This window comes from Manis pentadactyla, chromosome 6 (genome assembly GCF_030020395.1).
Source record: "Manis pentadactyla isolate mManPen7 chromosome 6, mManPen7.hap1, whole genome shotgun sequence".
Classification (NCBI taxonomy): domain Eukaryota; kingdom Metazoa; phylum Chordata; class Mammalia; order Pholidota; family Manidae; genus Manis; species Manis pentadactyla.
Genome location: NC_080024.1, coordinates 124240608 through 124267351, shown reverse-complemented (window position 1 = coordinate 124267351; position 26744 = coordinate 124240608). Strand labels below are relative to the sequence as shown.

General features: G+C 35.4%; 1 protein-coding gene across 7 annotated transcripts in view; it reads right to left on the bottom strand.

Annotated features, from left to right (window-relative positions):
- KIAA1328 (KIAA1328 ortholog) overlaps positions 1-26744 on the bottom strand; it is a 336759-nt gene that overhangs the window by 75766 nt on the left and 234249 nt on the right. For 6 of the 7 annotated variants that reach the window (XM_057504134.1, XM_036884986.2, XM_036884987.2 and 3 more), the window contains one exon: positions 522-703. In XM_057504134.1, the coding sequence (XP_057360117.1) occupies positions 522-703 (182 nt within the window). Of the gene's footprint in view, positions 1-521; positions 704-23974; positions 24921-26744 lie in introns of those variants that run through there. The other variant, XM_057504133.1, reaches the window with a different exon arrangement.

Sequence of the window (26744 nt, the reverse complement as noted above, 5' to 3'; positions counted from 1 at the left end):
AATATTTATGACATATAAAGTAGGAAGAATAACCGGCACTTAAAAGACTGCTAGGCAATATATGCTTAAGACTTATGAGGTTTTGTTTTGGCCACAGTGTAGAATTATCCATGACCTCTTCTCAACCCTCCCCATATTTGCAGTTAATTAAGGATTAAATGTAGCTGTTAGAGTTTACTTTCCCAGAAGAGATTTACATTCAATTTCTTGTCCTCTTTACTCACTTTGAATATTATTTTGTGTCTATGACCACACTTACTGTTGAATAATTTTTACAGTTTGCTGCTTGCAAAAAGGGAGATAAACTGGATAATTTCTCACGAATATTCTAAGAGAAATATGTAAGCAAATCATTGACCTAATAGATGAAATTCCTGTGGCCTTGCAGGCACATGTCAGTTTGTAACATACCTAACTCCTCCTCTGGGTTGTAGGAAATCATCTGTAATTCATGGCTAGCAGCCACCAGCAACTACCTACACCAACAGCTTCTCATTTGCTACTATAGATGCTAAGCTCACCTCTTTGGGGTTGATATGTATCTTTCTTTTGACATGCCCACGGGGTATCTTCTTCCATACGCGACTGAAACCCTACTGTCTTCTTCTCTCTTCGATTCTCTCCACTATTAATGGACTCTTTATACTTTTTGATAGATGATGATGTTCCAGGCACCCAGCCATCACATTTTGACTTCAATAAACTGAAAAGGATAAACATGAATGAACTGTAGAGAGTATAGAAGCAGGTACAGATCACACAAAGGGAAATAAATTCAGCATTAGTTAAAATGCAATTTGCCTAAGAAGTTTCTCTTATTTTTTATTGAGGTGTAACTTAAATAATTTATTAAAGGTCTAGTTTGTGTCCTGCCACAATAATTTTGGAGTAGAAATGGTCTTTATCCTCAAAAAGCTTACATTTGGAGTTGGGTAAATGAGACTCAGCCCCATGAAACAGCTAATAAAGCCACAGAGTATGACTAAGAACCAGAATATCTGTGGAAATAAAAAGTATGCTAAAACAAGACTTGCATAACTAAATGTTTCCAAGTACTGAACATGAACATTACGGATTCAAACATCACCAATTTGCTTCAAAATACATTTGTGTTTCTCATTTTCAACGGCTATAGTATTTATTATGTACTCAGACTATGCAGGGAATAGTACAGTAGTGCATGTGGAAGAATTGGTCTCTGTCCTCACATAATTGCATTATAAACTCAACAAGGCAAATACGGAGTAAAAGGAATTTTAATGAAAACAAACACATGGACATTTGTTTTTCTCTCTAATAAACTATGCATTAGCACATTTCCTCTTATTACATTTTATTTTTTAGAGAGAAATGCTGATGATCTATATTCCCTATTCTACAGCTTCTTCCTTCTAATGTAAATCCACCAGACTCATGTCACTTTGGTTTTTTTCTTCCCCATGCCATTAGCAATGTGACGATTAAAGTGAAAAAGAAGAGTTTTATTGAAAAAAATTCTAAAAATTAGTATGTTTAAATTCCCCAGAGGCAGAGATAGTCTCTACACAAGAATAAATTGATAGATTATTACTGGCCCCATTACTAATCTCAGGTGGCTTTTAAGCAGGACTCAAATCATGGTAAACCTATCAAAGTCACTAGGCTTCTGGTTTATGTTGGTTAGAATTTTTAGTAATGCTTGCTCATATATAATTTATTAATAAAAACCAAGAAATTAAATGGCTATGTTCAGAGTGGAATAAAGAAACAAAACTATTAACAGCATGCTTTATATGGGCATAATGCAGTATATTAAATTTATACCCTTAAAAAAATTTTTTTTTTCTAGAACCCAGGGATCACTTTCTTATGTGTAGCCACAAGTGGATGTGTGTCTAGGCTCATATAACTTCTATTCATGGGACAGGAAAATAGGGATAATGAAACTACCTCACTGTGAAGTAAGATAACCAGAAGCCCCAAATTGCCTAGTCAAATCCAAGGACTACACTTTTGCTTGTTCTTGTAGAAAAGTTCATATGACCAAGACTACCGGCTTCATTCAAATTCACTCATCCTCAACTTAGCCAAACTTCCAATACTAGTTGGTATGAACATTCCCAATACTGATTGCTTCCTGCTACTTTACCCCATTTTACACAGCTTTCCTGTACCTTTTTTCAAACCCTGTCCTGCTGATCCTCTATCTCAACAGTGGACTTGAGGTTTCTATTTCCTAAAATAAAGATAACTATTTGAAAAATTTCTTCTTTCATTTGCATTCATTTCTATCTTTACCCAATTATTATTTCTCCTTAATGTCTCAGAAGAAAATTGCATCTTTTATTCATACTCTTGATACCATTTATCTATGCCCTCTGTGACTACGGCCAGACAATAATTTCCTTGTCTTAAAACTTACAAACTTCTTATCTTCTCAACTAGATTCTTTTATAAGATTACAGACAATATCAGACTTTCCATTAAAAATCAAAACTTAAACCTAAAAACCAGAACTCTTCCTGTAAGTGGAAAAGCATAATACACAGTGTCCATGAGGGTGTGGGGACAAGAGCATTTTAATATACTACTGGAGTAACCACAAGCTGGTACAGTTGACCCTAGAACCACACAGGTTTGAACTGTGTAGGTCCACTTTTATACTGATTTTTTTCAATAATACACTGGAAAATTTCTTGGAGATTTGTGAAAATTTGAAAAACATTTTATTTTCTCAAGCTTATTGTAAGAATACAGTATATAATACATATAATGTACAAAATCTGTGTTAATGGACCGTTTATATTCTAAGGCTTCTAGTCAACAGTATGCTATTAGTAGTTAAATTTTTGGGAAGTCAGAAGTATATGCAGATTTTCTATGGTGGTGCGGGGGTCAGCACCCTTAATCGCCACATTGTTTAACTGTATAGCTTTTAGGTGGGTGATTTGTGAACTCAACATAAAAATATCTGCCTTAACAATTCTACATTTAAGAAGTTATCCTACAGAATTACAGAAACAACAGCATGAGAATATTTGTCCAAGAAGAGTCATTGCAGAATTGTTTGTAACAGTGGAAAAAATGAAGGCAAATATAATCAATAAGAGAATGAGTAAATAAACTACAATACATCCATCATAAGGAATACTAGTCAGCCGTTAGAAAGAGTGAGATAGTTCTACATACTGTTGTGGAAGAAGTTTAAGGGGAAAAAAAGCAATTTGTAGTAACAGAATGTATAATGTGATTTCATTTTTATAAAACTAAAAATGTCAGATGGATAAATATCAGTCCAGAAAAGTAAAAAAATAGTGACTGAGGGAAAGACTTACATAATTTAATTAACATTTCTCTGAATGTTTTCATTTCTTCCAATAGGCATGCACTTGTGTAATTAAAAAATAAAAATGTCACCATCTCCTTTATATTACCATCTTCTCTCTTCTTCCCTCCTTTGACAAATTTCTCAAAAACAGTAATTAATTTTAACAGACATGCCTACCTAAGTCATTTTTGAAAGAATAAATCTAGCAATCTTCTCTTTCAACAGTCTTGCTTGATATTAGGCCATTTCAGAGCAATTTACACCTTTCTGAAAATTGTTTTCCTTGGACTTCAAATATTACCTTTATTGGTTTCCTAGTTTTAGGATTCTTGTAGTGGGAACTCTTGTACTTCTTCACCATAAATGCAGACCTCCCTGAAGATTCTGTCCTGTCCTTCCTCTTATCCTACTTAGCACTTTCTTAGTGATACTTACCACACTGTCTTATCTTCAACTACAGTTTCTAAATAGATTTTTCTAGACCACTGTGCTTTGCAAAACTGATGACCCAACCAAGTATCTTCTGAGAAACTGTGAAGTCCCATACCTCCCAAATCAACTCATGCTAAAGCAATGCATTACCTTTATCCAGAAACTCATTCCTCCACCTGTTTCCATTCTTGTTTAATGACATCACCATTCTCTCATTCACTCATATGAAAAATACCAGTTATTGTAACTTGTGCCTTCCTTGCTCCTGTTCAATAAATTCCCAAATCTATCATTCCTGTATATGTACCTCATATATTTATCAGGTACACACTCTATGGACCTAATAATGTGCTATGGGGCTGGGATGGGTAGACACGAAAAACAAACATTTATCAAGTACTTGATTTGCACTAGGTATTAGGTATATAAGCATGAGCAAGACATGGTTACTGTTCTCCAAGTAACTGTAGTGGTGGAGACACATAGAAACAGACCATTTTTAATACAACATGATACATACTATGATTTAGGAATATGCTGAGTGTTAATGGGGGCACAAAGGTAGGGCACCTAACACTACCTGCCAAACTGAAGGGAAATTCTTGAAGAATTCAAGCTAATCTGGGAGGGTAAGTAGGGAATAAGGAAGGATGGAAGGATATTTTATTCAGAAGAAAATAGTATTAGCAAATATATAAGCAAGTACAATTTTGTATTTATGGAGAAGTGAGAGGTGAAGCAGGAGATATAGGGACAGGTTGCATTATGAAAAGTTTGGTTTCTCATGTCAAGGAGCTTGAACTCTATCTTGTAGGCAAGGTAGATTCACCAAAAGGCTCTATAAAGGAAAATGGCATAATCCAACTTGAATTTATGAAAAATTACTCTGGCACCATTTAGGAAATGGACTGCGGTAAGCTGGATGAGTCAGAACACTGTTAAAGCAGTTCTGATGAGAGATGATGAGGGTCTGAAATGGAAAAAACAATAGTAGGAATGGAGAGAGACTTAAAAAATATTTAGGATTTAAAATTGGCAGAATTTGATGAGTGAATGTGAAAAGTCAGGGAGAAAAAGGAGTTAAGGATGATTGGCAGGATTTTGCATGAATAAGGCAATACAGAGAAGGTTTGGGGATGATGGGAAACATTAGATGTAGCTTGAGGTGCCTATGGAACATTTGGGTAGATACTTCAAGAAAGCAAATGGATCAATAACTGTACCTTTTTGCCAGGAGGCTGATTAACTTTATGGTGGTGAGTTTGAGAGAAACAGTGTTGAGGAAGCATATGCCTCACTTTCAATTTTCTCAGTGAGGAGAAGGTAAATACATTCTTGTGAGTCAAAGAAATAGGTAAAAGGAGAGAGATAAAGGTTTGGAGTATGTATTGTGGGATTCCAAGAACAATGAAAAGACTGTCTTACAATGCTGAGGCCTAAGAATTAGAAATCATCAATTTGTGTCAGTGCTCAGGTGCACAGACATAAAAGCAGACTTAGAAGCCTGAAAGTTTGATCCAGGGTTAGGATTTTTGGGGGAGGGTGCAGCTGACTGCAGGTCAAGTTTCAAGTTCCAACACACTATACCAATACAGTCCCTGATATAAAAGCACTCCCTACCCTGCACAAGCTCTGATATTCTGTGCCAACCTGCCTTCCTCTGTGGTTCAGGCTCTAACACTTGATGATAGATTTCTGGGTATGATGTGAGGTAGGGATTGAGGTTCACATTTTTTCTATCTCCATTACATATTTTCATCTAAATGACTCATTTTTCCACAGAATTTCTTGGCACCTTTGTTAAAAAGCAATTGCACATATTAGTGTGGGAGTCTATTTCTAGACTCTACTCTGTTCCATTGATCTACTTATCTAAATGTGAATACCAACCTATGTTGTTTACATAACTTAAATTTATGTGCCTAAAATTAGGTTGCATAAGCCTTCCAATTCTTAGCTTAAAATAGCAATAATTGTCTTTTATATTGCCATACACATTTCAGAATGTTTGCCAAATTCTCTAACAGTATGACGGTATTTTGACTGAAATTGCGTTGAATCCAAGCTTTAATTTGGATAAAAAACTGATACCTTAGTAAGGAGTGTTCCAATCCAATAACATGGTATACCTTTCATTCTATTTAACTTTTCTTAAATTTGCATAGCAGTTTTTTGTAGTGATCAACGTAGATTTTGTACACTTTTTTGTTAAATTATCTAGGTATTTGATGCTACTGTAAATACTTTCTTTCATATTCTACTTGCTGCTTTATATCTATTGCTATATGATAGGTAGTTGTAACATAAGAAATAAAATTGATTATTATTAGTAGAACTTGAATTCTTTGAGTGTGTTAATTCACCTAATAATTTTAGTAGTTGTTTCTGTAGGTTCCTTAGGATATTTCTATGTAGACATATTGAGAGTAAAGAGTTTTACTTATTTCTTTCCAATATTTCTTATGCCTGATAATACTAGCTAGGACCTCCAGTGCAATGTTGAATAGAAGTCGTTAAGAGTGGACACCCTTACTTTATTTCTAAAAGAATTCATGATTAAAAAGATACCTTTGTTCATATTCTCTTTGCAGATAACTAGTTTGATGAGGTCATTTTTTCCCCTATAATGATCACTGCAAGAGTTATGGTAAATACTTTTTCCACATCTGTTTTAGACGATGCTTTCTTCTGTATTATGTTAATATGGTAAATCACACTGATTTAAAAATGTTAAATAAATGTTGCATTCCCAGAATAAACTCTACTTGAAGTCACGCTGAATTATCCTTTTTATATATTCCTGGACTTAATTTGCTAATATTTCATTAAAGACATTTTTTGTTTTGCATTTATGTTTGTGAGGAAGAGTAGTCTGTCATTTCTTTTCTTCTAATGCGTTCACTTGGTTTAGGTCTCACAAAAGGAGTGGGGAAAAATTTCTTTCATCCTCTAGTTCAGTGGTTTTCAAGTTGGGTAGGAGAGGATTTTGCTATACAGGGAACACTTAGCAATGTCTGCAGAGGTTTTTGATTGTCACAGTTGGGTTGGGGAGCACTAGGCAACTAATGGAGAGCAGAGAGGGATGCTGCTAAACATCCTAAATGCACAGAACAGCGCCAATACATGTGGCCCAAAATGTCAGTAGTGCCAAGACTGAGAAATCCTGTTCTAGAAGCTGTGTAAGATTTGTAATATCTCTTCAGATGTTGGGCAGAATTCACAAGTGAAGTCTTATAGGTCTGTAGCTTTACGTACGAGAAGTTTCTTACTTAGATATTAAATTTCTTTAACAGATTTCAGTCTATTTAGATTTTCTAGTTTCTTTGTATCAATTTTGGTATATTGTCAATTTCAAGGAATTTATATCATTTAAATTATGAAATGTGCTTGCAAAATAGTGTTCATAATATTAATTACTTAAGAAGATATTGTTAGAACCTATGGTGATATTTTCTGATATTCCTGATACTGTTAATTTGTTTTTCTCTTTATAATAGGTTATAAGTAAAAAGGCTCATGAATTTTATTTACATTTTCAAAGAACAAATTTTAATTTTGTAGACTTTTCTCTGTTGTTTTCTTTTTCACTGCAAGACTTACCAAAAAGTGGCTGCTACAAAGTTGAAAGGCAGAATAGAAATACAGAAATAGAGAAATACTACAAATTGGGCAATGCTGGGAGAAACTGGAGTTCTGGAACAGAGTGGAGAGATAGTGTTAATGTTGAGGACTTCAGCTGAGACACCAGAAAGTCCACATTCTAGACAAAGATTTCCTGTAAATCTCTACCAAAATCTAAAATCAAGCTACAACAAAAAATACAGGGAGGAAAAAGTTTGGAGATTAAGTCTTACCAATTTACAGGGGCTTGGGAAACACCTTGGGCATTTCCGAGAACTGCCCTCACAAAACATATGACTAAACCTATCTAAGTTTAAGGTGACTAGCAGGTAGTTAAATTACTGAAAAGAGCAAAAATCAATGCCCTTCAGAGAATTATAATAAAATCCACATATCTGATTGTATCATCCATAATAGCCAGGATATAAGACAAATTGCCAGACACAGAAAGAAAGAAAATATAATCCACAGTCACAAAAAATTAAAAAATGTCGGTTAAAATCAACCAGAAAATGACGCACAAGTTGGACTTAGCAGATAAAGACTTCATTAAATCAGCTATTATAAATATATAATATTTTAAGTATAGACATAAATATGGATAAAAGAAAAATGGTCTTAATGAGTGAATAGACAGGTAGTCACAGCAGAGAGATAGGAACTCTTAACAGAAAACTAGATGGAAATTCTATGGCTGAAAATTATAGTGATTGAGGTAAAAACTGGAAAAAGGAAAGATCAAAGAGTAAGTGAATTTTATGACAGAATCAATAGAAATGAACCAGTTTGAAGAATATAGAGAAAAAAGATTGAAGAAAAATTATCAAAGCCTCTGCGGTCTTAGAGACAATATTAATCTAACAAACATAATGGACTTTCAGAAGAGGCTGAGAATGGGGTAGAAAGAAATACTTGAAAAAATATATTTTAAAGATATAATGCAGAATATTTCCCAAATAGCAATGAAACACTTGGACTTAAAGATCAAACTACTGAAAACCAAAGATACTCTTGAAAACAACTGGATAAAAATGTCAATTATATAAGGAATAATAATACTGACAGTTAACTTCTCAGCAGAAAGATGAAGGCCAGTGATAGTGGAACAATTCTTTAAAGTGCTGAAAGAAAAAAAACTGTCATCCCATAATTCTGCATCTCATGAAGATATTCTTCAAAAATGAATGAGACATAACATTTTCAGCTAATCAAAAATGGTAAAAAATTGTTGGTAGCAGACATGAACTACAGAAACAATAAAATGTTTTTCAAGGTGAAGGAAAACACTACCAGTTGGAAATCTGGATCTATAGACAGAAATGACCAGCATCAGAAATAGTACCTAGGTGAATAAACATAAAAGTCTGCATTTTTTATTCTTCTCTTAATATCATTAAAAGATATGAATGCTTAAAACAAAAATAATAATGTTGTATTACGGGATTTACAATCACTCAGCTGTAATATATATGACAATAATATCACAAAGAATGGGAAGGTAAATATACCTACACAGGAGAATATTCTTATACATAAAATGGCATACTATTAGTACTACATAGACTTTAATAAGTTTGGGAAACATACCTTAACCCATACAGAGTTCATTAAAGAAAATGCAAAGAAGTATAGCTAAAAAAAAAAATACAAGCATTGAAATTTAAAAAATGGGAAAAATTTAGTTATTCTCCCATTCCTCCACTGCCACAAAAAAAAGCAGAGTAGGAGAAACACAGGGAACAAAGAACAGATGGGATTAATAGACAAGAAAAAAAAGCAAAACATTAGACTTAACAGCATCTATCATTAAATAAAATGAATTAAACACTGAAATCAAATGGATGAAATTATCATACTAGAGAAAAACGCAGAACCTAACCCATATCGTATTTATAAGAGTCACGGTTTAAATATAAAAAAATAGGTTGACATAAAAGGATGGAAGGAGATACACCATGCAAACAGTACACAGAGAAGGCTGGAGTGATTATATCATATCAGATAAAGTATGTGATAAGAAAAAGTAGTATTAGAGATAAAAATAAATGTTTCATCATGATTAAAATATTTCACTGTGATTAAAGAGGCAAGTTAGCGGACATAGTAACCCTAAATACATATGCATCTAAGAGTTTCAGAACATAAGTAGCAAAACTGTTAAACTAAAGGAAAAAGTAGAGAAATTCATAATCATATCTGGATATTTTAATATCCCTTTGCTATCAACTGATAGGAAAAAAAGACAAAAATTTACTAGACTACAGAAGAATTAAACATTACTAATCTGACTTGATTGACATGTACAGAACATTACACTCAAAAACAAAACATACACTTTTAACTTTAGTTGATAAACCATCTTATATTTGTTTCAAGTACACAACACAGTGGTCTAGCAGTTACCAGTATTCTTAAATATTTACCCCAACTACTGCAGTCAGTATCTGTCAACATAGGAAGATATTACAGAACCATTGGCTATATTCTCCATGCTATACTAACATCCCTGTGACCAACTTATGTTATGATTGAGAATTTTTGTGCCCCTTTATCCCCCTCACTCTCCCCACCCAAAGAACCAAAACCCTCCCCCATGGTAACCACCAGTCACTTTTCAGTGTCTATGTCTATTCCTATTTTGTTCATTTTGTTTCGTTTTTTAGTTTTCAAAAATAAGTGAAATCATATGGTATTTGTCTTTTCCCACCTGGCTTATTTCACTTAGCATACTACTCTCTAGGTCCAACCATGTTGTTGCAAATGGCAGTGTTTCTGTCTTATTCCATTGTGTATATGTACCACCTCTTCTTTATCCATTCATCTACTGATGGACACTTTGGTTGCTTCTGTATCTTGGCTATTGTAAATAATGCAGTTATAAACACAGGGATGCAGATGTCTTTCTGAATCAGGAATTTTGTTTTCTTCAGGTAAATTCCTATAAGTATAATAACTGGGTTTATGGTATCTCCATTTTTAGTTTCTTGAGGAACAAACATATTCATTTCCACAGTGGCTGCATAAATTTACATGCCCACCAACAGTGAAAGAGAGTTCCTTTTTCTCCACATCCTCACCAACATTTGCTAATTCTGGTCTTTTGGACAGTGACCATTAAAACTGTTGGCATTTGTTTTACATATTTAGGTATTCCTATGTTGGGATCATATATATATATATATATATATATATATATATATAGTCTATTTTATTTTGTCTGATATAAAACTGCTACCCCTGCCTTTTTCTCCCTATTAATTGCATGAAATATCTTTTGCCATCCCTTCACTTTCAGTCTATGTAAGTGTTTAGGTCTGAAATGAGTGCTTTACAGGCAGCATATAGATGGGTCTTGTTTCTTAATCCATTCTGCCACCCTGTGTCTTTCGATTGGTGCATTCAGTTCATTTACATTTAAGGTAGTTACTCATAGGTATGTACTTATTGCCATTTATTAATTGTTTTCTGGTTGTTTTCATAGTTCCTCTCTGTTCCTTTCTTTCTCTCATACTCTTCTCTTGTTATTTGATGATTTTGAGAGATGTGACTGGATTTCTCTTTTTAATTTTTTTGTGTATCTATTATAGGCTTTAGGTTTGTGGTTACCATAAGGTTCATGGATAGCTTTGTAACTATATAATGGCCTATATTAAGTTAATGAATGCTCTATTCCCAACACAATCTAAAAGCACTTCCTTTTTATTCTTCTTCCTTCTCTACACTTTATGTATTAGATGTCATAATCTGCATTTTTTTGTGCATCCCCTGACTGATTTGGTGTATCATTGATTCTCCTAATTGTTTTAATTTCATACTTGCTTGGTAAACAATTGGTCTACTAACTTTACTATGGGTTTATTGTCACTGGTGAAAACTATTTAGACTTAAGAACATTTCCATCTACAGAAGTCCCTTTAATATATCCTGTAATGCCAGTTTAGTGGTTGTCAATTCCTTCAGCCTTTGTTTATGCAATTTTTAATCTCTCCTTAAATTTTGAATGATAATCTTGCTGGTAGAGAATTCTTGGTTGAAGGTCCTTCTGTTTCAATACATTAAATATTTCATGCTACTCCCTTCTGGCCTGAAAAGTTTCTGCTGAGAAGTCTGCTTATAGCCTGATGGGGTTTCCCTTATAAGTAATCTTGTTTCTCTCTCTGGCTCCTTTCAGTAACCACTCCTTATCTTTAATCTTTGTCATTTTAATTATTGCATGTCTTGCTATTATCTTCCTGGGGTTCCTTTTGTTATGGGCTCTCTGTGCTTCCAGGATCTGGGTGTCTTATTTCCTTCCCCAGATGGGGGAAGTTTTCAGCAATTATTTCTTCAAATAGACTTTCTACTACTTTGTCTCTCTCTTCTCCTCCTGGTCCCCCTATTTGCAAATACTGTTTTGCCTTGAGTTGTCACACAGCTCTCAGCATCCTCTTATTTCTAGATTCCTTTTTCTCTGTATTCTCGCTTCACTGTTTTCCTTCTCTAATTTCCATCTCATTGTTCTCCTCTAGTTGCAGCAATCTATTATTCATTCCCTCCATTGTATATTTCATTTCAGTTACTGTATTCTTTAGCTGTGAGTGGCTCTTTTCCAGCTCTCTGCTTTATTGAAGACTTCCCTGAGATATACTTTTCCTCAAATCAGTGAGTATATTTATGACTGCTACTTTGAAATTCTTATCAAGAAGACTGATCTTCATTTCAGTAGCCCTCTTTCTGGTGTCTTATCCTGTAGTTTTGTTTGGAAAATATTTCTCTGTCTCCTCATTTTGTAAGGGTTTCTGTGTTTCTTCTTTTGCATTATAGATTTGCTATGCCTCCTGGCTAGAGTAATGGCTTTATGATAAAAGCATCCTGTGGCACCCAGAAGGTCAAGACTCTTTTCTCACTAGTGCCTGGTTCTACTTTGCAGTGGAGCCTATTGGTATTGGTGGCCCATGGGAAGTGCCACCTTTATGCCTGCCTACTAAGAGTGGATGATCTCAGGTCACTGTGGCTGGCAACTCTCCTCAGCCAACCCTTTGTGAATTGATCAGCGGTGCTTCTGCTGGCATCACTATGGGCAAAGTTCCCCTCTGCCTGCCCAGTAGCAATGGCCGTACTGCTGGCCTGATAGGGAGCATAGCTCAGGGCTGGGCTGTCAGCAAGAAAGGAGTGTTCAGAGCTGGCTCCTTTAGGTGTCTCTCCATCTGGGCTGAGAACGCTGGGAAAGCCCCTCTCTTTCTCTCAGGCTGAAAAGTCTCCGTGTTATGCAAGTAGCAAAATCTGACAGTGCTGGGCCCAGAGGGCTTGGTGGGTGGCTGGTGTGCAGCGAAGTGCCTCGGTTTAGCTGCCAGTGATGGGGATGAAGCATTTGGGGAACCTAAAAGCACCCAACCAGTTGGGATGAGGGAAAGCTGGAGTATTGTCCACCTGCCCTTTCTTTTGAGGAGCTAAATCCAACCCTTGCCCCTCTGTCACACTTCCCACTGCTGGTAAATCCTTCAAACTGCCACTTCTGTGTTGGGTCTTAGTGGGACAAATGGAGTGTACCTCTCCCTCCACAAATGGCAGGAGTCCCAGTCTCCCAGAGTGCTCCAATTTTCCCTGGTGTCCAGGCCCATTAATCACCAAAGCCCATTGTAATATGGACTCATATTTCAGAGCAGATCTCCAGGGCTAGGTGTGCAGAGTTCCTGAGCACTTATCCCCTCCCTGCTCTGTTCCTCTCCCTCCTCTTTGTGGGATGGGATGTGGGAAAAGCTGGGGTCCTGATCAGTCCTTGCTCAGCCACTGTACCCATCTCTGTTTGGTTTTCCCTTTGTTACCACACATGTATAGATGGTCTTTTCTGCAGTCTTCAGATCGTTTCAGGGTTAGTTGTATTTGCTTTAGTTGCTTTCTTGGTGTATGTGTGAGAGAGGGTTCCTGCTTTGTATTCCTACTCTGCCATCTTTTTTCCTGCAACTTTTAAAAGTGTACATTGACTATTGGCTAAACTAGACCATTTATGAGTCATAAAATAAACTTTAATAGTTTATATATACAGTGTATATATACTGACCACAATGGAATTAATAAAAACCAAAAGATCTAGACAAATCTCAAGTATTCTTAAGTTATAGAACATAATTCTAAGTATCACATAGGTCAAAAAGACCCCCAGGAAATCAATAAATATTTTGAAATGAATGATAATGTAAATACAAATATTACAAGATTTGAGGGACACAGAGGCAGCCCCTGAATAGAAACTTAAATGACTATATAAGAAAAGAAGAAAAGTTTAAATTTAATGATATAATATTTCATCTTATAAAGCTAGAAAAAGAAAAGCAAACTAAATTAAGTAGAAGGAAAGAAACAATAAAGAACAGAAATCAAAGAAATAGACAAAGAACAGAAACACAAAAGTTGGCCTTTGAAAAATGTAAAACTGATAAATCTCTACCAAGACAAACTATGAGAAAGTAAAATTTCAGTTTATGAATACCAGGAATCTGAGAGGGGATATCACTACTGATTTTACAGAATAAAAGATTATTAAGGCTATTTCTTGAACAACTTTATGCCACTACATTCAATAATTGAGATGGAAGGAAACTCATGCATTTATTAAAAAATACAACTTGTTAAAACTGACTCAAGAAGAAATGAAAAATATCTACGGACTCATATCTGTTAAAGAAATTGAATTCATAAAGTCAGAAATAAACCTCACCATATAGCTTCACTAGTAAATTTTATCATATTTATGGAAGAAATATTATTCATGTTACATAATTTTTTAGTAAATAGGAGGGAACACTTATTTTGTTATATGATACCAAATCCTGATTACATTATTACAAAAAAAGAATATTAAAAACTAGTATCCCTTATGAACATGGATGCAAGAATCTAAGAATATTTTGAAAAAAAAATATTAGGAAATCAAATTCAGTAATATATAAAAAAGTACTATCATGACCAAATGAGTATTCCAACATACAATGTTGGCTTAACATGAAAAAATAAATCCATGTAAACCATCACATTAAAAGAATAATGGAGCAAAACTTTATGATTATATCAATAAATGGTGAAAAAGCATTTGACAAAATTCTGGCAAAAACCCTCAGCAAACTAGGGATAAATTGGAACAGTTCAATCTGATAAAGGGCATCTATATTTAACACTGTATTTATTGGTGAATTACTGAATGCCTTTTTCTTGAGAATGAAGCAAGGATGTCTTCTTTAACCTCTTCTATTCAATATTGTATTGGAAGGTCTTACCAAAGCAATAAGGCAAGAAGCTTGGAAAGGTATTAAGTAAAGCTGTTGTTTTTCATTGACAATGTGACTGTGAACTTGAAAATTCTAAGGAATTTATGAAAACGACCAAAACAAAACCAACATCCTGCTAGAATATGTGCATTCAGCAAGACTGATATACAAAGGTAAATATTTAAAAAAATCAATACTCTTTCTATATACCACCAATAAATTCTATGAAATTGTGCAAGACTGTTGCACTGATAAAGCTACATGGTATTACTGAGTTAAACTTAAAAAGATCTAAATAAATGTAGCAATAAATCATGTTTGTAGATTATAAAAGTATTTTTAAGATCTCAGTTGTCCCAGAATTTATCTAATCATACACTCACTTCATTAATGGAAATTGATAAACTGAATCCAAAATGTAAATAGAAGAACCTAGAATAGCTAAAAAAAAATTTTTTTAACAAGAAAAAGAAAGTTGGAATACTTATACTACCTGATTTCAAGATTCACCATAAACCTAAAGTAATACAGACTGTCTGACACTGACAAAAGAATGGACATATAAATTAGTGGAATACAGATAAAAGCATGTGTGTGTTGCACATATCCAAATGACTTGAAAAGACATCAGCCAATTCAATGAAGAAGAAACAGTTTTTTTCATGAAAGTATTTTAGAATAACTAGATATCTGTATAGAAAAAGAATGAACCTTGAGCCCTACTTTACACTACACAAAAAATGTATTTGAAATGGATCATAGAATTAAATGTAAAAGTTAAAACTATACAATATGAAAACAAAGGAAAATAACTTTTAACCTTCATCAGTAAAAAGTCCTGCTTTTCACAAATACCATTAAGGAAATAAAAAGGCAAGTCACACACTGGAAGAAAATATTCACAATACATATATTTGATGAAGATTTTGTATCTAAAATATACAAATAATTCTATGTTCAATAATTGGGTTGTTTACCCAATTAAAACTGGTTAAAAGATTTGAACAGATATTTTGCAAAAGAAGATATATGAATGGGGCAAAAAACTTGAAAGATGCTCATCATTAGTCATCAGAAAACTGTATTAAAACCACAATGAGATACCATCTCCCATTTACTAAAATGGTTAGTATTTTAAAAGTCTGACTATATCCAGCCTTGGCAATGACAAGGAGCAAATAGGACTCTGATACTTTACTGGTGGAATTATAAAGTTACATAATTTTGGAAAATAGTTTGGGAGTTTCCTGCATCTTAAAAATAAACTTACAACATGCTACAATAATTCTACTCCTAGATCTTGAGAAAGGAAACATGTCTACTAAAAGACTTAAACACAAATGTTTATAGCAGTTCATTTTTTTTCCTGGTCAAATCTGGAAATAGTCTGAATATCCAGTAACAAATTAATTGATAAATAAGTTGTGGAATAAATATACAATGAACTACTACTCAGAAACTAAAAAGTAATGGACTAATGAAACATGTAGCAACATGCATAAATACCCAAAACATATGGTAAGAAATGCCAGATACACACATACTGTATAATTTCATTTATATGAAGATTTAGAACATTCAAAACTATCACTTAATATAGTTGCTTTGATCAGGGGTTTGTGGGGTAACTTACTGCAAAGTGGCACCAAGTACCCTCGGTAGCGAAGGACACTTTCTGTATTAATCAGGGTGTTAGTTATACATATATATTCGTTAAAACACATCAAACTTGAAGTGTGCATTTTGTTAAATGTAAATTATATTTCAATAAAGTTGATTAAAAAATAAAAGCAGAAAACATTTTACAAAGAAACAGATTTACTGAGATGTATCAAAACTAATAACTATACATTATTTCTAAAACAACATAGACCAAGAGGATGCCAGAGTTCTTGTTCATGGAGCTAAAGGATGAACTTCGCAAACACTCAAGGTAGGAGAGCAAGGTAGAGGCTTTTATTGAGAGATAAAGTGAGATGACAGAGCTCCTGGCTCATGCCAGGAGCGGACAAGAGAGTCCATGGTTGTTGCCGTCTAGGCGTTTTACGTGCAATTGAGAAATTTCAGGAATGGGGGTAAAGGACTAGGGGTGCAGACTTGTTGTAAAACCGCCTGCCCTGCCCCAAGGTGGGCTGGGTTGTCTGTTTGGTAGAGAGTGTGTTAAGAATCTTGACTTCTTGGGCTGTTTATAGTTGGGATTGCTTACCAAATTAGTCTTTTGCCTAGGTTGCAGATTCCTTGGTCAGGATTAGAGAAGGGAAAACAGCACACACGTACAGTAAAAAATAAGCTGGGCCTTTTAGCAGGCTAAGGCAAATTTTACAGTGTCATGATCTAATTGATACAGTGAAGTCATGGGTTATGCTGATACTCTTCTTTATTTGTGGAACACTCAAACATTCCAGGCCAAGTTGCTCCTGGCTTTTTGAGCTTTAACTGATCTCACTGAAGATGTCTATATTCTTTGTCTGGTATCTTTACCCTAGAGAATTGGTGTGACTCTGACTTTGCATAATGCTTAACACATAGCTTCGATAGGAACTTCTTTGCACAGTTACATTGCTTTGACTGTAGTTACCTTGCTTTGCCTTTTTTCAGGAGGCCCTCACACTACTCTGCCTAAACCCATGATCACTGTCTCATAGATACTAAAAAAAAGATTTACTTACCATGTACTTTGCACCATTCATTCTGTGTGACGCACCATAAAGTCAAACCCTAGCTATCAGATGATCAGTGTTTACCACTTCATACAGTACAGGTAAAATGTGCACAAATTCATTGAGTAGCTATGACTAATGTAGGACATCATTCAGTGATATGATGAAATTATTAGGAATAGTTTTCCGTTATTCTTATTTAGCATCTGTGGTAGTTGTTAAAGTGATGGTAAAATAATCAAATTTAAGCCTTCGAAAGAAAAAGGATTAAACTGTTGACATTTACAGGACTGCCAATTATATGTCACTCTTAAATTACTAAGATTTTATTGAACTATATCTTCATATTTTAATATTATAAAATACTAGATGGGCAACTCTGAGAAGCCTTGATTTAGGATGGGGAAAGGAAAAAACATTTTCAGTTCTTCAAGTCCAATAAAATTTTAATAATCCAAAGCTCCCTGAACTTTTCTATTTTGCCCTAATCTCATATCGCGATAGTCTGTCTGCACTTGAATGGCAAATTTTAAATGTCATTCAGGAGCAGTTGAATACCACTTGTATTTGCATTCCTTAAAAAGTAGAAAAACATTAACCTTTTGTTTTATTGAATTAAAATGCCACGGAAATGCTGATGTAGTCTTGGGAGATTGGAATACAAAGAAGAATAGCTGTCATTTATTAAACACAAAGAGCAATTACTTGATAGGATGCCTTCTGACAAATGTAGATTGGTATTCTCATCATAGAAAAAGGCATTATAAAAAAAAAAATCTAGCCCAGACCTCTGAGATTTGAATAATTTAAAGCTGTATTTGGTGCAATTTGAATTTTTCTTTAGGGAGGCAAAGTTAAATACCTTTAATTTGTTCTAATTATTTCAAATTTGCAAGTTAATTATGGCTGATCATTAAATAACAAAAAGGACTACTGTCTCCATAGAGTTTTACCTCCTACCCTCTGCATTACTTAAGCTAGATTTTAGTATGCATGAATTAACTTTCTAAATAATCACACGGTTTGACTAAATGGTTCAGTAAAATGAGCTCTGTTCCTCAGAATTAAGCATTAATGGACATTAGAAATGCTATCGGGACACATGTTACTTACACTACAACTACTTTTAATGGGACCTTATTTACTAATTTTTATGTACTGTTCAAGTTAGAACACCATACATATACATTATTCTGCTTTACTGGAAGAAAGTTCAATCTTTGAGACAATAAAAACAAATGTCCATTTAACACTGCATAAATTCATTCTAAAATTAATGCAGGGATATTATGATGGATTTTAACTTGTTTTAGCTGTTATCTCAATGAATCCATCTAGAAAAAATGGTCTGCTTGGTCTGTAAATGGAATATTATGAATCCACGGGTGTGTTAAGTGATTCAAGAGGTCCAGTGAGCTAGTATTTAAATTCTACCTGCTACTTTGAATGAAAGAATTCATGATTTGTTGTGTTGTGAGAATTTCTATTCCCCATTTTTGTGCATACTTAGCTACCAACTTTTATAAGACCAGATGGCATATAACCCTACTGCTTAGAACTTTTAAAAATAATTTTCCTAAATGCCTCAACTAACTCTTCATATTCTCCAGAATTGGACCTGTTAATAAAAGTATTTTGAGATAAAATAATAAAGAATAAAATTTCAAAAATGAAATATTCCATTTATTATCAAATCTATTTTCCCACTCCAAAATCAGCAATACAAATTTTATTTCTATTTATCCAATAAATATTTTGTGAGAGCCTACTATGTATCAGCTTTGTATTTCACTACCTTTGAATATTTATGGTAAACAAGAAGAGATAGCCAGCTCAACAATGAATACATAGTGTGGCAGGTGATATGACAGCAGAATATGCAAAGTGCTATAGGGAGTTGATAAATTTAACAGAATGCTTGTAAGAAGGGAATGGGGGAAAAGGGGTACTACAATTAGCACACATAATGTAGTGGGGGGGAGGACATGGGGAAGGCAGTATAATACAGAGAAGACAAGTAATGATTCTATAGCATCTTACTACGCTGATGGCCAGTGACTATAATGGGGTATCTGGTGGGGACTTGATAATAGGGGGAGTCTGGTAACCATAATGTTGCTCATGTAATGGTACATTAATAATATTTTTAAAATGTGGATTTCTTATAGTCTGTATGGGCTACAACCTGGCACCCATTTGACACAGAACCCTCCACCAGTAAGAAAAGCCCTAGAGAATAAGGATAAAACAAAAGCCTTTAATTACCCCAGTATGACTAATTTAGAGGAAATCGATCACGCTATCTTAACGTTAACAGTTATATATAATTTACACAAAGATAATCCTTTGCATGTTTTTTTCTCATATAACATTTGTCACTACTAGCATTACCAAATGAACCTTAGTTTTTAAATTCTGTAATTTAAAATTGGTCTCTACGAGTTGTGCTGTTTTGCAAAAATACTTCTGTACAGTAAGTGATACATCAAAATCATCACTGCTAAGTGTCATGCTGGATTGCTTGTTGGAGAAAAGTGGGAGGTAGGAGCAGGGAATTACTAAGTATAAAGTAAGTATATAATAACCACTTGGCCATGAAAAACAAATCATGAAAGCATTATTTCTATTAGTTCATTCATTTAGAGATTCAAGCTCCTTTTACATTGCTCAAAGGCTCTACAAACACAGAATCAAGGGATCAGAAACAATGGTTCAAAAGGCTGACTTCACATACCACTACTCAGCCACTGTTGGAACATACCTGCTCTGGAAAGCTAGAGCAATTTTGATACTACTATGAATCTCCAGTGACCACAGAAAATATGTCAAAACTATCTGCTAAAGATAATGACAAAAGCATTATAATAAAATGTTTACTGAAATCAGTTACATTATAGCAGGACATGTAAAACTTATAAATTAATTCACACAACAAGCATAACCTGAGCAAAGAAAGAATCTTGTCTAACTGGTTCCAAAACTAGACATTTATCAGAATCACCTGGGAGCTTTCTGAAAAAACAGGTTTCCGGGCCTTACCTACAGAAACTGTGATTTAATACATTGAGTTTCAATGTCCTTGGTTTCTTCCATTATTTCTCCTATAACATGGAATTCAGTTTCCATAGGTCCATGAAGGCACTAAATACCTATCTGTAAGGTTCCCTCTAAACACTGTCTTACTGTATCCCATAGTTTTGAGGAGAACTAGTCAGGTGTTTTGTACAATGTTCCTCAATTTGATTTGTCTTCTGTTTTTCCCATGATCAGTATAGTGTTATGAGTGGGAAGAACAATGCAGAGGTGTTTATCACATTATGTTACATGATATCAACATAACTAGTCATTGGTGATGTTAATCTTGATCATCTGATGAAAGTATTTCTCCATTGTCACCTTTCCACAACCTATTTCTTGGGAATGAATCTAGCTCACACACAAGCAGAGTGGATTCTACCTCCTGGAGGGAGAATTATTTCCTTAAATTATTTGGAATTCTTCTGAAAGAAGATTAGTTCTTTTCTTTCATTTACTTATTCATTCAATCATTTATTTATATATTGGACTCTTTATTTGGTATGGACTCATCTACAGTTATTTTATAATTTGGATTGTAGGCCAACATCATGCTACCTGTTTTGTTGCTCAAATTGTTGCAGCTTTAGCCACTGGAAGCTCTTTTAGATTGGCTCCTGAGTCCCTTTGACATTCCTTCATCCTTTTGATTTTTGAGAACATTGCTTTCTGGCTTCAGGCTCATCTTTCATTTTCTTTGCCTCATCGTTACTATAATTAGCCATTCCTCTAAGGAGTCCTACTCTCTTTTACTGGAGAATGGTATTTAGAAACCAAGATCTGAGTGCTGGGTGTGCTCACTGCTACTGGGTATCACTGCTTCTAGGTCCTCTAGGCAGACATTGCTAGGAAATATATATTATGTTTATTAACCTATATCTGTATTTATTTTTGTATATATCCATTTTGCGTATTTTTGTACACACACAATGGCCTGAGTTAATGCACCATCCCCCAAATTCAAATGTTGAAGCCCTAATTCCCAATGTGATGGTGCTTATATTTACAGATGGGACGTTTGGAAGGTAGGTTTAGATGGGGTCCTTAGAGTTGGCTCATATGATGGAATTAGTGCCCTTACCAGAACAGACACTGCTTGCTCGATCTTCCTCTAACACGTGAGGAGAGAGTGAGAAGGATGCCATTTACAAGCCTAGAAGGGAGCTCTCACCATAACTTGAACATGCTGGCATTCTGATTTCACACTTCCAGACTCCAGAACTGTGAGAAAATAACTTTCTGTTGTTCAAAACACCAGTCTTTGGTATTTGGTTATGACACCCTGATCACACTAATAAGAACATGAGTTATATACTATCTTCAACACTAACCATTACAGTAACAGCATTCATTCCAGCCTTGTTTATCTTTAACTTCCCTCTATATCTTTTTTCACTTGAAAGATTATAGGTATCTAAAGTAGCTGTTGGGGCTGGAGATATATGTTACTGGAATAGACATTTACTCTGGATATGGATTTGCCTTTTGTGTACACAATGCTTCTACCAAAATCATTATCCATGGACTTAACAGAATGCTCTATCATCACTGTATTTTGAACAATTTCGTCTCTGATCTAGGAGCTTACTTCACAGTAAATGAAGTATGGCAATGGACCCATGACCATAGAATTTAGTCATTTTACCATATCCACCATCATCCTGAAGCTGCTTTCTTGATAGAGCAGTAAAATGGTCTTTAAAGACTCAGCTCCAGTGCCTGTTACAAAGCAGTACCTTGTGGGACTGGGGGAGGTCCTTTAGGATGCTCTAAATCAGTGTCCAATATGCAGTGCTGTTTCTCCCACAGCCAGGATTCACAGGTTCAAGAAAGAAAGGATGGAAATGGGAGTGGCTCCATTCACTGTTTCCCAGAGAGATATATTAGCAAAATTTTGCTTCCCTTCCCTATGACCTTAGAGTCTGTTGGTCTAGAGGACTTAGTTCTAAAGAGAGGAATGCTTCCACTAGGAGACATAACATTGATTTCACTGAACTGGAAGTTGACACTGCCACTTGGCCATTCCTCATACCTTTTAATCAATAGCCAAAGATGGTGGTTACTGTATAGGCTGGGTTGATTGATCACAGATACCAAGAGGAAAATGGGTTGCTACTACCCAATGGAGAAAAGGAAGAGCATCTCTGGAATGCAGGAGATACCTTAGGGTGTCTCTTAGTCTGTATCCTATGATTAAAGTCAATGAGAAACTACAACAACCCAATTCTAGTGGCCCAGACTCTTCAGAAATGAAGGTTTGGGTCACCCCAGTGGGAAAAGAACCATAACCACCTGAAGTGTTTGCTGAAAGCAGAGGTAATATGGAATGGGTAGTGGAAGAAAGTAGTTGTAAATACCAGCCACAATCATGTGGCCCATTGCAGAGATGAGGACTGTAATATTTATGAGTATTCCTCATTGTTATGTATATGTTTGTATACATATATTAACCAAATATTCTTTGTTTTCTTCCCCTATCCTTTACATCACATCCTCTTTTGGGGAAAGGGTTAGCATATTTTCAGTTGTCTGTGGATGGGATAACTGTATCATGTTAAGTGGAACTATGCCTTTTTCTGTTATCTTTGTTTGGGGATTAAGTATAGTTTAAGGAGTTGTATATGGGTGCCAAGTTGACAAAGGGTGGGACATGATGGTCTTTTTTAATATGTCAACTTGGCTAGGCTATATTACCCAGTGAACCAATCAAACACTAATCTAGGTATTGCTGTGAAGGTATTTTGCATATGCCATTAAAATTCATATTTGAGGTAACCTAGCTGGACCTGATTCAATTTCCTGGAAAGTCTTAAAAGCGGAGCTGGGACTCCCCCAGAGCTGAAGAAATTCCCCCTGTAGACAGTAGCTTCAGCATGTATGTAAACTAAGCATTCTAGCCTAATATTCCTGACAGCCTGTCTATGAACTACAGACTTGCTTAGTATAAGCCATCTCCTTGTAATACATCTTATAATATACATATATCCTACTGGATCTGTTTCTCTGGTTGACCCTGAATGACACAATCTTTCTCTGTGCCACATGGTGTAACAAAGATTCTCTTTTCATAAAATAGCCTAGGGCTCAGATTCAAGGTTAAAGGATTATGGCTTGCACACACTGTTTACCAAAGGAAAAATTGCCAAATACCAAAAACAACACAGAAATCAACCCTCTTCACCACAGGAGCTATGTGAAAAAATGAATGAGTAGGGCTCAATATGAAATCTTCTCTGTAGGATTATAAAAGTAAGTGCTGTTTCATATCTAACAGCCAGTTCTTCGGAGACAGGCACCCACCTACCACAAACCATCATGGCCTAATCAAGATCACAACCATAACTTTTGACACTTAGATCAAAACATATGTTCAGAAACATACCCATTACTTTTCATTTCACCTTAAAATAAACCTCCAGTTACCCTATTTATGCATGAAGTTCCTACACACACACACACACATATATATATATATACACAAATAAAAGAATGTACTTGTTTTTTAAGCTTTTGTGTTTGCATTTGTCCTATGGATACTAAACTGTGCTGAATCCAAAAGTTAACTATACCCAGTTTCTTAAATATACCCAGGCAGTTAGAAGAGCCAACTGAAGCCATTGCTAATTAAAAATAAAAACCTTTTGGTCAGATATTCTCAACATGGTGGCATGAGTAGGGTGACAGAAATCTCCTCCCAAAACCATATATGTTTCGAAAATGCAGCAAATACAACTACTCCTAAAAGAGTGACCAGAAGATACGGTACACTAGCCAGGTTACATCTACATCTGTGAGAACTTAACATCTCATGGAAAAGGGTAAGATACAAAGCCATGACCTGGTGGGACCCAAGTACTCCCCCAACAACAGCTCACTGGTGGGAGGAAGGGAATCAAAGTGGGGAGGGAGTGGAAGCACAGGACTGCTAAATAACCAGCCCAAGTAATCTGCACCAGGAGCACAGACACACATTACATGGTGTACTGGGTATTAGAGGAATGGAAAAGCAAAATCTGAGACAAACACTGTGAACAGTTCACCACAGCAGGCTGCCCTGGGGCAAAAGAAAAGCGGGCATTTTAAAATTCATGAAGGGACAAGGGTTTAAAAGGTGGAAAAAAATCATCCACACACAGTCAGCCCAGCAGGCTGGGAACTATAAGGAAATTCAGGCAACCTAACCTACTGGGTGGCAACAGAGCTCTGAAGCCCCTCACCACGATAAGAAGCCTGATGTCCATTACCCCCGGCCAGAACTGTAAGCAAACCCACTGACCATCCATTGCTGCAGAACAGCAGGGGAGGAGACCCACCCACATCAACCACACAGGGTCCTCTCCCTGTGTGCAGCTAACCAGCCCAGACCCAGAGCCTGCGCTCTGCCTGCAATTGACCAGCACAGGCAGTGGAGATGAGCAAGGAGACCAGCAAGCAGGAGGTGACTTTGTTCTCTCAGCGGACACATGTGCCACTCGCCTGTGACCACTTCCATCACCATGAAAAGGTAGAATAACCTTGTTCAGTCCAAAATGCCTCAAACACCAGAGAGAGGGCCAGGTGAGACTGAAATCACCAATCTTCCTGAAAAATAATTCAAAATAAAAGTCATAAACATTCTGATGGAGTTACAGAGAAATGTGCAAGAGCTAAGGGATGAATTCAGGAGCGAATAGTAGAAATGAAACAAAGAACGGAAGGCTTTAAGAGTAGACATGATGAGGTGGAAGAGACTGTTAATGGAATAGAAATTAGAGAACAGGAATACAGAGAGGCTGAGGCAGAGAGAGAGAAAAGAATCTCTAGGAATGAAAGAATATTAAGAGACCTGTGTGACAAATCCAAATGGAACAATATTCACATTACAGCGGTACCAAGAAGAGAGAGAAAAAGGGATAGAAAGTGTATTTGAAGAAATAATTGCAGAAAACTTCTCCAATCTGTGGAAGAAAATAGTCTCTCACACTGTGAAGTCCACAGATCTCCCAACACAAGGGATGCAAGGAGGACCACACAAAGACAAATAATAATAAAAAAGGCAAAGATCAAAGACAAGGACAGAGTATTAAAATCGGCCAGAGATAGAGTAAACATCACCTACAAAGGAAAACCCATCAGGCTATCATCAGCCTAGTAAGCAGAAACGTTATAGGCCAGAAGGGAATGGCAAGATATATTTAATGGAAAGAAAAAGAAGGGCCTCAAAAAAAGAATACTGTATCCAGCAAGAGTATCATTTAAATTTGAAGGAGGGATTAAACAATTCCCACATAAGCAAAAGTTGAGGAAATTTACCTCCCACAAACCATCTCCACCATGTAATTTTAAAGGGACTGCTCTACATAGAAGTGCTCCAAAGACTAAATACATGTCACCAGAGAAAATAAAACCACAGCAAAGAAAGAAGACCAACCAAATACTAAATAATTGCAAAATAAAATTAGCTATCCACAAAATCAGTCAAGGGAAACACAAAGAGTACAGAATAAAACACATGACATATAAAGAGTGGAGGTGGAAGAAAAAGAAGGGAGAGAAATAAAGAATCATCAGATTGTATTTATAATAGTGTAATAAGTGAGTTAAGTTAGATGGTTAGATAGTAAAGAAGCTACCCTTAAAACTTTGGTAACCACGAATCCAAAGTCTGCAATGGTAATAAGTACATATCTATCGATAATCACCATAAATGTAAATGGTCTGAATGCACCAAACAGAAGACACAGAGGAATAGAATGGATAAAAAAGCAAGACCTATCTATATGCTGCTTACAAGAGACTCACCTCAAAACCAAAGACATACACAGACTAAAAGTCAAGGGATGGAAAAATATATTTCATGCAAACAATAGAGAGAAAAAAGCAGGTGTTGCAGTACTAGCATCAGACAAAATAGACTTCAAAACAAAGAAAGTAACAACAGAGAAAGAAGGACATTACATAATGATAAAGGGTTCATTCCAACAAGAGGATATAACCATTATAAATATTTATGCACCCAACACAGGAGCACCAACATGTGCGAAACAAACACTAACAGAATTAAAGGAGGAAATAGAATGCAATGCATCCATTTTAGGAGACTTCAACACACTACACACTCCAAAGGACAGATCATCCAGACAGAAAATAAGTAAGGACACATAGGCACTGAACAACATGCTAGAACAGATGGATCTAACAAATATCTACAGAACTCTATACCCAAAAGCAGCAGGAAACAAATTCTTCTCAAGAACACATGGAACATTTTCCAGAATAGACCACATACTAGGCCACAGAAAGAGCCTCAGTAAATTCAAAAAGATTGAAATTCTACCAACTTCTCAGATCACAAGGGTACAAAACTAGAAATAAACTGTACAAAGAAAACAAAAAGGCTCATAAACACAAGGAGGTTTAACAACA